The sequence below is a fragment of the Akebia trifoliata genome, chromosome 6 (assembly GCF_017979445.1).
Source record: "Akebia trifoliata isolate Shusen 1 chromosome 6, ASM1797944v1, whole genome shotgun sequence".
Lineage (NCBI taxonomy): Eukaryota > Viridiplantae > Streptophyta > Magnoliopsida > Ranunculales > Lardizabalaceae > Akebia > Akebia trifoliata.
In genome coordinates this window covers 1183326-1196277 of record NC_141380.1, presented here as the reverse complement: position 1 = coordinate 1196277, position 12952 = coordinate 1183326, and the positions used below count along the sequence as shown (strand labels likewise).

Here is a 12952-nt window from a genome sequence, read left to right as displayed (position 1 = left end):
ATCTTTTCTAATCTTTTTATATAAAGTTGCTCAATTAATATACATATAATGTAAGAAAAATACCACACCAAGCACAATAGTAAAAAATGCTCAAAGCCATTCTTTCTGTTTAAACAAATCCATTAATTTTTTTTACTTTGAGATTATTGAACAAGTAGTGGGGTTGATCATTGATGATTGGTTAGGGTTGTTAAATGTGTCTATATTCTGTACTTCAGGGAGTTGGGTAGCTACCAAACTCCACATCTCCTTTGCAATTTACAAATCACGTGGCACAATCTTTTGCGTCCGTTGACCCATGAATATTTGGCCCACCATTTTGAACGATGTATACACCAACAATCTTCTTGATTAGTGATTTCTATCCATTGGATTCAAACACGTCTATCACGGGTTGTAATTCCTCTTAAGGCCTGATAAAAAAGTCTCTTATGAAAAATTCTCTAATCCCAAGACTAGATATCACCAATAAGACCGACAGATGGCATGCAAGATCAAGCCGACTGTTAACAACTACATTTTTGTAGATATATAAAGTCAAATTCTATATAGTAAAAAATCAAACAGATGGTTGAATCAAGAATTTGTCAAATTGATATATAATATTGGTCAAATTTGATGAATTGGTATTGAGGTTGACCTTTATAATCTAAATAAATTTCACATCTTAATGTTTGTTTGTGTTTGTACGTTTCTAGTCTTTATAGTTTATATTACCAATATATATGTAAGTTTTAAGTTAAAGGTGGGTTCCATTAAACAAAAATAACTTAAGTTCTAGTTTTGCGTAAAAGATAATTCGTTTGGAGGATCTTCTTTGGAAAATCTAAGATCAGCTTATATAAATAGGTAACCTGTCATGGTTACAGTTGGGGATGGTTTCAACAATTTAGATTTCTTCAATAAACACTCATCCCTGACGTTTTCATGTTTACTTGACCAATCCGACCAAGATTTCGTACAACGTTACTTTATTCAATGAGTCACGAGCCATTCACATCATCAACATGTTGCCCACTAGCTTCTAATGGGCTTGACTCTAGTATTTGGCCCATGTCACAAAAGGTCCAATATCCAGTACAAGTTCTCTTGGGCCACAGACAAGTATAAGTTCTTCAATGGAGTTCAAAGACTATGGAGTGTTAGAAAATTTAACCTGAATATTGGATTCAAATGAATAAGAAAATGAAAAATTAATAAATTGATAGGCTTCCAAGCATCGAACATAATCGACAATTAAAAAAAAAAAAAAAAGATTTCAACCCCCTTTCGATTGAATCTGCTAAGAAAAAGAAAAAAACATAATCGACAAATTTTAGGATATAATGAAATATGGTCTGATCACTATAGAACCTGATTTTTCCCTCGTATCTAAAATGACACAATCCTTCATGCACACACCAACCCGATTAGATGTTACGTCATGCTTGTTCCTACTGTTAGACAATTGGATCCGAACCAACACGTCCCTTCATGTCGTGCACATGTGTGTTTGTGATCGTAACAATGACTTTTCCACCATCTTAACATATTTCTAGCTCCCACATTTAAATAAGAATCATGATTTTCTGACGCCCCCTAACATGGCATGTGCTTGAACCATAGATTTTTCACCTTGGGATACACAACCAAAACATATTTATGGGGATGTGCAGTTGTGTATCCCGATGAGAAAGATTTGTGATTCTAGCCCATGCCATGACAAGGAGTGTATGTCATAGGGGGTGTTAGAAAAATCTATGTTGGATTTTACATATAAACTAGAGGAATAGACTTGTCAAATGTTGGATTAAACATTAGAGATCAAATAATATACCTTTTTTTTTTTTTCTTTCTTCTTAGAAAAAAATTCAAAATTTCACAAAAAAAAATAGTTCCCACCAAAGAAACCTTTATTTTCAAATGGAATGTGGATTCAAAACTCTAGCATAGTAAATAAAATATTTACCCAAAAAATATTAATTTATTTTTTAAAAATAAATTCACTTAAGACCTATACAACCTAATTGACAGGAATTTTTTACTCAATTTTGTAACTATCGGTTGTGGGAAAATTTTGTCCTTGTATGATTTATATATTTATAGCAAACGTTTTTTTAGGGTTTTTACGAGGGCTTAAATTTTTTTTTTTTTTTTTTTTTCTGTAAGGAAGAGAGATTTAGTGATTAATAACCTTGATTTTCACCATAATTACGAAGCAATTTTCTCTTCTTTCACTTTCCCTTCAAAATTAAGAAAAAAAAGTAAAAGGAGATTCTCCTTCTGAAACCTTTGGTTTGAAGATGTCTAGAAGTGAGTGGTAACGCGTTACAGAGAGCCCCCAAACTCATGGACTACGAATGAAGAAAACCAAGTTAGGTAGGATTGTTGGAAGTCTGTTATCTTCATGAGAATCTAACAAAAAACAAAGCAAAAGCAGCTGGAGCTGAGCTAATATTAATAATTTGATTTGCTGGTTTTCCATCCCTTAAATCATATTCCTTAACAAAGATTATTAAACATTTTATAGGAGTCAATTACACTCCTAATATACTTGCCTTTAGGCCCTTGGGCCTTGGTTGGTACCAAACGAACTATTTCTTAGGGTTTAAATCACCTTATTAAAATTAATTAATGTGTTTACGTAAGTAAACCCTGATTAGGTATTTTTATCTATAGAAAATTATAGAAAGCAATGATAATCAGAGTAAATTTTAAACTTCTAATACTAATCTTTAACCGAACAGATATGAATTAATCTTTATAAAATGTAACACAGTTCATTTTCTTTTTTTATTTTCACAATGCATCGTATGATACCCTCTTCAAGCTTAGGTTGATCCATAAATAATGTGGATTTGCTCTATTTTATTTTATTTTTGAAATTGAGGTATCCGGGATTCTTAGAGCACCTAACTAATCCTTGGACATGTGCAGTCCCCTCCCCTCACATGCACCAGATAATTTCTAGGATAAATCCTCAACGGTGGCGACTTCTGGTTTGTGAGGCGTGATTGATGTCGGCCACCTCACAAACCCTCTGAGGTTAATTTGCTGAAATTGGTCGCCTCTAAAAATGTAAACGTGGTTGAAACGCCGACATTGTTGATTGCCAAATATATTGTGTTGATTAGATGATTAATGTGGTTATCTTGTTATGTGAATTCTTGACGAATGTGACACCTGATGAAGATTCATCATTTGCATGTCGTTGATAAGAGGAAGAGTTGTATAGTCATTATCCATAAAAAAGAGACAATGAATTATATGCCCACATGTGTAGAGGTGGAGCAATACACTCAACTCATTAGGCTAAATCGCAACTTTAGAGATTTGAATCCGAAAGTGATGCTATAATCAAATGTCTCCAATATCAACTTGATCATGGACTCAGTGGCCACGATCATTTTGGATTCAAAGGTTCTTAGGGCCACAATTTTGAGGAACCACGCCATAATCGTTTTCTTTTTATTGGTATCCGCTCCATAATCCTAGTGTGATCATAACCTTCCAAGCTAAAGCTAGACTTAAATTTTTGGAAGCAAAATCAAAAGAACCTCTGAACTTTTGTTTGGATCTGTGGTATAGAATCAAATTAATGGAAATTACTTAGGATACATAAGGCCAATTTTAATTGATATCAACTGATCCTATATTACTGCCAAAATCACGAATGTCAATCATTCAGGATTCTTTAGACTTGATTGAGTTTGAAGTAAGACAACGTATATAACCTTGGCAACAGTTCAATGTGAAAGTTTCAAAAAAAAAAATTCTCTCTATGATTTGGTTTGAATCGTCTTCTTAACCTGTTCTGCTTTATTAATATACGCTCTTTAATTATTATTATTATTATTAAGTATGGAAGAACTATTAAGAAGATTCCTTCGCTGCTCTAGTATAGCAATCTTCCATCTGGCTTGTAACATGTGGTATGGTCTCTACTGTGAGAACTTGTTAAGATGGAGAGTTCTACTGCAATTTCGATACCAAAATAGCCTTCTAATCCAAACTCATGGAAGTTTGAACATTTTGAACCATCCTAAGACTAAGCATGCTAGCAATAGCAAGTGAGCTCATTTTATTTTAGTGAACTTCTTTTTCCACTTCAAACTTTTCTTACAATCCATTAATCCAATTAGAACAGGATTATAAATGGATAAATATTTTTGATTTTTTTAATAAGTATAAAATTTTCTTAACGAGAAAGAAAAAAAGAGGCTGAGATAGCCCTCCAAACAAGGGAGAACAAACAAAAATGAACCTAAAAGAAACAAAAAGCAACTAAGCGTCACACAAAGAATCCCATCTTAACACGAAATCCTAGAAAGAAACTAACGAAATCCTTGCTCAACTTGGATCAAAAATACAAAATGCCCAAAATCTTCAAGAACACGGTTTGAGGCGTACTCTCCTTGCTCTGAAATAGCTTGTTGTTTCTCTCTTTCCATAGACCCCAAGCAATGGCAAAGGGAAGTAGTAGGTGAAGACCGATTTTGAACCCAGGTGGTTATATCAATGCTCACAAGCTTTAACCACCTTAGCAAGCAAGATTCATAGATGCATTTGGATTTGGGAATGAGTGAAATTTAAATTAAGGTTTTAGTTGGAGAGAGAAGGAATAAGGTTTCATGATAAAAATTTATAAAAAAAAAGAGTAAAGAAAAGAAAGATATCACCATATGTTTGAATTCCATCTAATTTGATTATTTAAACAAAAGTTGATGTGGTAATATAAGTTCTCTTATTTTATTAAGTAAAAAAAAAAATAGTTTCATGGCACTGTTCTTTAAAAAAATAAAAAAAAAGCCCATATATACTCATGCAAGAATGCATAGGTGTTAGCTAACCTAGTTGGTAAAGTCTTTGGGTGATGATACTAGAAACCTGGGTTCAAATCCTGCCAGCACCGAGATACTGAACTCATTAAAGACAGGCTTACAGATATTTTAAAAAAATTCACCAACTTTAACCCTCATGTAACACTTCTACAATCCATGAAAGAATCAATTCTTGCAGGAAGGACAATCTTGTGTCATAATGGAATTGAGAATCAAACAGATATGAAAGATGACAACATCTTATACTCAATAACCTAAATTTCATAAGTACACCTAAGTCAGTGAGGGGACCATAACAAATGTACAAAACTACCACACAAATTTTCTCAAATGCTCTCATTTTCTAATATTATCCTTCTTAATATGTCCACTCTTTACACAAATATGTCTCCTGATTATCGAACATTTGGCTCCATAACGCTTGGCTCATATAAATATTGGCATCTTGAAGAAAAGAAAAATGTTTTAATCAGATTATTACACAACCCTATTTTACATACAACATCCACAACAATCCCTTGTTTTTTATGGATAGTTAAACCTACATAATGAAAATCTCACTTTGGAGTAACTATTGGCCTATTAATACTAACTAGAGTCTCATTCCTACAAGATATCTTTCCAGTTCAAATTTTCTCCAAAACAAGGTTTCATATCGACGCAAGGACCATATCATAGAAAGTTTGCAAGAATGTGACCATATTGATTTGATTAAGAAAAAGTTGATCTTTGCAATTGAATTTTTGAATGTTTAGGCTTTCGGTACTAATCGCGGACCATGTGCCAATACACTATAGAAAAATTGTGAAGGTTCCTCGACCCATTAGGGGAAAAGAAAACTGTGCACCTCTTAACCTTAATCCAAATGTACAAAAAAAAAAAATCTCAAAAATAGAAATTCTTAATGAAAATAAATCCCAGTAAAATAGAGGATCTCGATACCAAGGATGATCACTCAAGCCAGGGCAAATCTAAAAGCTATATTATCAAGAATTGAAAGATAAGCTAGGTCACAATGCAAATCTAAATTCTAAAATGATCTTTTAAAAGAAAAATTAAAACCCAATCTTGATCATACAGGCACAGATTTCACTTTAAACAAACAAAAGTTCAATTTTTTAACATGTCAATCAAACTTTGTATAACAAATTGTGTTAATCGATCCATCACATTTCTACTAAAATAGGTATTAAAAAAAAAAAAAAAGTAGAATTGGTTGCCCTAACCAACCTCCCTGGCGATCAATCAGATCTTCAGACATGAGCGGCGACGGCAGGTGCGGCAGCAGAAGGAGCAGCGCCACCAAAGAAAGAGAGGAATCCAACAGATGCAGGTTCTTGATCATCAAGAAACAAATCCTCAGGAACCCTAAATGCACCGTGACCACACACGATCGCCAACCCGACCATGAGAGCGGAGATGAGGAGCGATCCGACGCTAGTGAGGAAGATGATGACAACGGTTAGCACAATTAGCACCCCAAGCGTCTCTCGATCGCTGAAAGTGCGGCCAAAGAGGACAAGAGGCGGATCAGAGGGTCGGAAGAGGTAGAGAAAGATCCAGGCAGCGAGCAAGCTAAGGAGGACGAGGAGAGAAAATGGGTGAGAGAGGAGAGAGAAGGCAAGAACAGTAGTTAAGAGGGTCAAGTAGTTGACACGGAAGTAGGAGAAGTTCTTCCGGACACGTGTCGTAGCTTCAGATAGGGAGTCTGGGCGAGCGAAGGAGGACCTGTCGATGAGCTCGGACCATGGGCGACGCTGCGAGAATCCATGGCGGATCGTATCAGATATGCGAGCGATGAAAGCTCGAAATGCTGGTGTGGCGATGGGCGGCTGAGATTGAGATTGGATTGTTTGGGGATTTGAGATTGGGAGAGTTGCAGGAGACGCCATTGTTGGATTTGGGGGTTTGGAAAGAAGGAGGATTTACGCTGTGTTTGGATTGAGGGAAGGGGAGGGAAGAGAAACTCATTAAGGGAAGGGAAGGGAAGGGAAGGGAAGGGAAGTTTCTCTTCACCCTGTTTGGATTGAAAGAGAAGAGAAGAGAAAAAATCATGTTTGTCCTGTTTGGTTAAGATTCATAAGAGAAGAGAAGAGAAATTATTATTGTCAAATGACTATTATACCCTTCATAATCTAAAAAACAAAATTCTCCTTGTATAATGATACAAAATATAAACAATCAAACATTCAAGATCAATTTGAGGGGTACCTTTCGTTTGAATACGTATAAATGAGAGTTTCTATTGCCACACCCACTTTTACTAAGAACATCCTAAGCAAAAGTTGGTGTGGTAATAGAATCTCTCTAATATAAGGATTTTGTTAATCAAACACACCCTAAATAATTTTCCTTAAAATAGAATAACTCCTTCCATGTATTTTTTTTTTTTTTTGGATTACGACCTCCTTCCATGCATTTCTAGCCACTCGAACAAAATTAATTGATTTGAGGTTAGGATTAAATGCTTTAAGGACGCGTAAAATTTTCTATGTATGACCCATGATTTGGACAGTTTAATGTTATGAAAAATACTTTCCTTACTTAGCTTAATAAGATTTTAAGCTTTTCCAAAGGGTTGTTTTCACTATGTGAAAAAGACCCATATTTGACAGTTTTAGCCTATCAAATTTTGAGAAATTTGACGGACCATCCTGTCAAATATGCCCATCAAATATTTTCTTGTAGAATTTTTTTTTTGACGGCCCTGGAATATCAAATTATTAGAGAATGAGCTTAAAAAATAAAAATAAAAAAATTTCATAGAGTATGAACGTCGAATTTGGAGGTTTAACAAACAATAGCACGGTCCTCTAATTCACCAATCACAATAAACGAAATAATAATAAAAAAATCAAAAAAATAAAAAACAAAAGAAAAATAATAAAACAAACTCCAAATTAAACTAAACAACTCAAAATTCATATTATATATTGAAATTCCATACAGAGATATATATATTATATAATTGATAAGGCAAAATTTGACTGTACACTAGGTTTACAACTCTTATGTCACTAGGGAAAGCTAGGAAGGATACCATCTAAGGGGGATGTTATACGCATCAACAACTTCTCACATACTTGTCGTAATTCCGACGAGTGACTCATTGAGGAAATACTCGACAGTACTGATCTTGCTTCCAGCAGCTCAACCGATATACTCTCCACGACCACATCTTCACTTGCCATGAGGGATACCATTAGTTTCACAGCTGCCATCTTTTCTTGCATGAAAAAATAGTTTATCGATGGTAAAACACCTGAGAAATAAGAGATCTCGATGTTGTGATGAGTATGACTCATCTTGGGTAGGCAAGATTTTTTGAACTGTGAGACTTCTTTGCATGTTCTTCCTTCTCTAGCTTCTCTTGCTCAGCTGCTTTCATCACTTTTTCTGCAGCAGCTAATCGAGCTTCGAGTGATAGACGCATCTGTGAAAAAAAAAGTGCAACAATTAAGAAAGGATAGGGACCTCTAATTAAAGTGGCATCCAAGTGGAAATTTCCAGAACTCAGGTAACCAGGCCAAGAGTAGTTTATGGAGTAGGAAAGCATTCGGTTTCCACTGAAGTTTTGTGAATTCAACACTAGGAATGACTTTTGGATCCACAAATCCAAGAAACAACATAGACTTTAACCAGAATTCAGTGACCCACCACATGAGAAACTGTGGCAATGAAGTTATCATCCTAGTTGGAGGGTTTACCCATAGCCGTTTCCCCAAAACACCACCAAAGGCAGTGTTGTTAAAATCATATGATTTACGATTTGAATCCTACATTTAAAATTAAATCTTAATCCAGCCAATTTGAATGTCATGTATGAATCCCTTCAAATCAAAACTGATAATTATATTGTGAATTTCATAACTTGAGTATGTGATTCATGATCAAATCTTACGAATTGAATAAAAAAGCACATTTTTTAGGAGAAAATCATGACTCCTACTTGTGTAATTTTAGTTCAAAGTCGTAAAATAAAATTAGTGGAGTATGAGTGTTTTTAATGACTAACTAAAATGATTGGCAAGAAATATATTCCTAGACCGCAGTTCTAAGTAACCAGATAATAAAGCATACATAGAGTGAAAAGAAAGGAATTAAAAATTTCTGGTTAGTGGTAACAATGATTAATGGCAACCAGTAAGATGATGAACTGAATGACAAAGTGTTGGACCTGATCAAGAATATTGAGAGATATATCCCTTTCATCTGACAAATTCAGCAAACGAGATTGAAGTTCCTGTGCTTCAGTTGCTAGAATGGCCTTCTCTCCATACACTTCTCCTACAAGCTGTAAAAGACAAGTGATAGACACAGTTATTCTTCTTATTACCCGATGACAGCAAGTTTTTCTTTTCATTATGTAAGAACATAATCTACACTCTTAAAATAAGTTCAAAGAGCTAATAAATTCCATGGCTTTTACTTCACTAAAATTGCAATAGATTTTTAGTTTAACTTTATATTGGTCAACACCCTTAGAATTGATAGCTAAAGAAAATTTAGTTACTAAATAAAGCTAGACTTATATAGCTTAGAGATGTGAATGGGATGCTTAGCTTAGAGATGTAACAGGAACGATGGACCTAATGGGCCACCCAGACCTAACCATTAGATGATTTGGAATTTAAGTAGATAATTAGATGATTTAGAAATCTATGGTTTTTCTTTCTTTTTTATTTCAATTTATTGAGTTTGTGCAATAAGATTTCCAAATCGAACCACATAGACATAGCCCATACCTGACTAATAATTAAATGGGATGGGTATAGATCTCCTTAGTTTAGGCCCATCCCATCTAATATGGGGTCTAAAGATTGTACTTCAAACCTGGTCAACTATGACAATTAATAGTTGGTTCTGGTTGTGCTTTAACTCACCCAAACAGGGACCAGTTACAGTCCTAAGCTTACTAAAGAGTATGACTAAGAGAGTTTGTTTTGTTTTAATTGATTAGGTCATCATCACCATCAAAGCCTTATCCCAAGGATTTGGGGTTGGATGAACAAATCCTGATCCTCCATTCCACTCTATCCAGAGACACATTATGTTAATGAAAGTGTGTTCATATCTGCCTTCACCATCTCCATACACATTTTTTTGTGTCTTCCTATTTCTCTTTCTAAACCTTCAACTTGAATATTTCTTTTAACTATGGCTGTAATCAACCTTCATTGAACAAAATGCCCAAATCATCTCAGAAAACTCTCTCTCAGTTTATCACCTATTGGAGCTACTCCTATATTTTATTGATGCTTTCGTTCTTATCTTATCTTTCCTAGTCTTTTCACTCATCCATCTCAATGCCCCCATCACTACAATGCTTAATCTATTAGCATGAACTTCCGACAATTAGCTCCATAAAGCTAGCTGGTCTTACTGTCTTCTAATAAAAGTTTTCTTTTAGTTTGGTTGGTATTTGTCTATCACATGGCACTCCAGAAGCATAACTTTAAACTTTTATAATGTATGGTTTTGAAGAGTTAAGAATACTACTTATTTATTTGTTTTGATACATGGGTATCCAGACTTAGTCTGATTATTCCCACGGACACGTGAGTCATCCCTTCCAACACATGACAAGTTTACTGGCCTCTTAAAGCACCAGGGGGATAGCCAACAAGGGGTTTTAAACTCAGAATACTAGTTATTTATGAATTTCCATTAATATTCGACTCTTTTATTTCAACTACACATCCAAACACACAATCTCTCATCATTACTAATCTATTGAATGAATGTCTTACTAATGAATACATACCAAAAATCTATAAAAATAGGCAGTTGTGATTCAATATGTCAATTAATGTATTACATGACTGAGAAACTATGAGCAAGGTACCCAAAAAAAAACACAGATACAAGCACCAAAAGATGATCAAAATAACACCAACTCATGGAAGTCAAATGCTTGCAACAAAACTGTAGTAACTTCTCAACTAAAAAAAAATATAGGCAATACCTCCTCTAGTCGATAGATGTTCAGCATTGTGATTATCACTGGGAGAATGGGTGTTGAACGGATTGTAGATGGAGGGTTGTTTAACATCCCAATCATCCATGAGATTATAAGGTGCCTCCAGTGGACTAGGAATAGAGGGGAGAACCTCAGAAATAATAAATTCTGCAGCTGCATCAGAATCTTTAGAATGCTCAATAGTAGCAGTTTTGAGTACGCGAATGTCAACCTGTACCAAAAGAACAACACCGCTTGTGTTGAAATAGTCAACAGATATATTTTTATATGGGTAGCGTTCGGCAACCAAAACTTAAGGGGCCAAAGTTTTGTCCTATATGGCTAAAAGTTTCGGAATGGGCTGTTTTTTTGTGAGGATGATCTCTATGGCGAGGAGATCATCCTAAAAAAATAAATCAGCCCATTCCAAAACTTCTAGCACCCATCAAAAGTGGTTTACAAATTAACGTCGGAAATTGACGATCCACGATTCTTCAACCTGTAAACTGAGGTTAGAAGTTTCAATCTATCCTTGTTGGACTACTTTTGTATCCATTTGGATTATACCATCCTTAGAAAGGAAAAAATAAAAGATAAAATCAATATTCAACAGGACAAAAAAACACGGTTCTAACTTCTACACAAGCAATTATTCCGAGCATGTAAAAGGAACTCATTACATGACTCAAATCATATTCACACTGGTGCACTTAGATAGTGTCACATTGCCACATATAAGCAGAACAGTGTGTTTATGTGCAAGAACAAAAAAAATGCAAGAAAGGGTACCCTTGGTGCAAGTGAAGGAACGACTGAAACCAAATATCACATTGTATAAGTATAACATGACAGAACGATTTCGTAGGCAAAGAATTCATTATTAAGAAGGATTTTCAACGCAATTTCTTCATCAAATAACTAATAAAAAGAAATTGCAGTATTATATATAAGATAATTCTTCAATATAATGTGTGGGGACCTCTCCATACTTTCACAGACTCTAAAATAAAATTCAAAGAGCAAAAGTTCATGCAATCAAATAACAAAATTCAACTGATTAGCTTTAAAAACAAAAAGAAAAATAACCTCACAATAAAAATCTCTAATTTCTCATACCTGTGGAAATACCTCCACAAGGAATTTAAATACTGATTTAAAGCCCATATCTGAAGAATTCCAATCTAATCTGCAAAAATAAGCACACACACAAAAAATGATCACTGTGCATCCATTTCACCGATACTGAGCTTCATCCATTGCCTTAAAGAAACCAACCCAATAACAGGAAGAAACAGAAACTCAACAAACACAAGAACCCTAATTAATAAAGTTTAAATACCGCAGTCCGAAGTCCGAACATAGAAATCATATTTTCAATCTCAAACCCTAATAATCATACAAGACTAAAATTCAAATAACCTTATCGTTCTTCAATCAAAATAGGCTCCGATCAACAAAACACAATCTAAGCGACAACTAATTGAAGAAAATAAAACGAAATATTTAAATTTAGGTTGTGATAAATAGCGAGAAATTGAGACAAATTATGAAAAAACAAATCGAAAATGTCACCAAATATCAAACTAATAAAAGAATGAGTATAGAAGAAACTAGGCGAAATTCGAGCGTTTTTGGATGCAAAATCAAATAAACCCTAGAGCTGAATGAGACAGAATTTCACTCACCTCTTGACTGTTTGGGTTTCTTCTTCGTCTTCTTCGTCCCTTCTCTAGGGTTTCATGGTATTTTATAACTTGGGGTGTAACTACTAATAGTTGGCCTGCCAATATCATATTTTTTTGTAAATTTTGAAAATGTTGAGGACAAATTTGGAATCAAAATTTTGTTCCCTTCCCTTCCCTCCTCGTCACTCCGAATTTGGGGGGAACAAAATTTTACCATTTTTCCCTTCCCTTCCCTCTATTTTTCTTCTCTTCCCTCCTCACTTTACAATCCAAACAGGAGAAAAGAAGAGAAAATTTGCAATTTTCTCTTCTTTTCCCTCCCCTTCCCTCAATCCAAACACAGCCTTAAGCGGCAGATGGGCGAAAATTGTGGGTGCGCCGAGAGCGGAAATTGTCTGCTTTGGTGAGGGGTCGTGGTTGGTGGAATGCATAAAGAGTTCAAGATTTGATTTAGTAACAAATTATGATTTAACGTATATATTGTATGA

General features: G+C 34.7%; 2 protein-coding genes across 4 annotated transcripts; both read right to left on the bottom strand.

Annotated features, from left to right (window-relative positions):
• Window positions 1-5888: 5888 nt before the first annotated feature.
• Window positions 5889-6780, bottom strand: LOC147399425 (PRA1 family protein B4-like). Its single transcript, XM_086444782.1, has one exon. It carries the CDS (start codon window positions 6710-6712, stop codon window positions 6074-6076), a length of 639 nt encoding a protein of 212 aa, XP_086300908.1. The 5' UTR covers window positions 6713-6780; the 3' UTR covers window positions 5889-6073.
• Window positions 6781-7720: 940 nt separating this feature from the next.
• LOC147399424 (uncharacterized) lies at window positions 7721-12605 on the bottom strand. 3 transcript variants are annotated; one of them, XM_086444783.1, is made up of 5 exons: window positions 12465-12605; window positions 11896-11965; window positions 10786-11011; window positions 8998-9114; window positions 7721-8253 (listed from the first exon to the last, which is right to left on the bottom strand). In XM_086444783.1, exons 3-5 carry the CDS (start codon window positions 10957-10959, stop codon window positions 8122-8124), a joined length of 423 nt encoding a protein of 140 aa, XP_086300909.1. In that variant the 5' UTR covers window positions 10960-11011; window positions 11896-11965; window positions 12465-12605; the 3' UTR covers window positions 7721-8121. The 3 variants fall into 3 exon arrangements, with proteins under 3 accessions (XP_086300909.1, XP_086300911.1, XP_086300912.1); XM_086444785.1 differs by lacking the exon at window positions 12465-12605 and adding an exon at window positions 12119-12458; XM_086444786.1 differs by lacking the exon at window positions 12465-12605 and adding an exon at window positions 12199-12458.
• Between the last annotated feature and the right edge of the window lie 347 nt (window positions 12606-12952).

Excerpts from the sequence above, each read along its gene's own strand:
- LOC147399424 (XM_086444783.1), bottom strand. The coding sequence starts at position 10,959 with ATGCAGCTGCAGAATTTATTATTTCTGAGGTTCTCCCCTCTATTCCTA. Across the intron at positions 9,115-10,785 it reads ACATCTATCGACTAGAGGAG|CTTGTAGGAGAAGTGTATGG; the intron begins GTATTGCCTATA and ends TGTCTTTTACAG. Across the intron at positions 8,254-8,997 it reads CTCTCAATATTCTTGATCAG|ATGCGTCTATCACTCGAAGC; the intron begins GTCCAACACTTT and ends TTTTTTTCACAG.
- LOC147399425 (XM_086444782.1), bottom strand. The coding sequence starts at position 6,712 with ATGGCGTCTCCTGCAACTCTCCCAATCTCAAATCCCCAAACAATCCAA.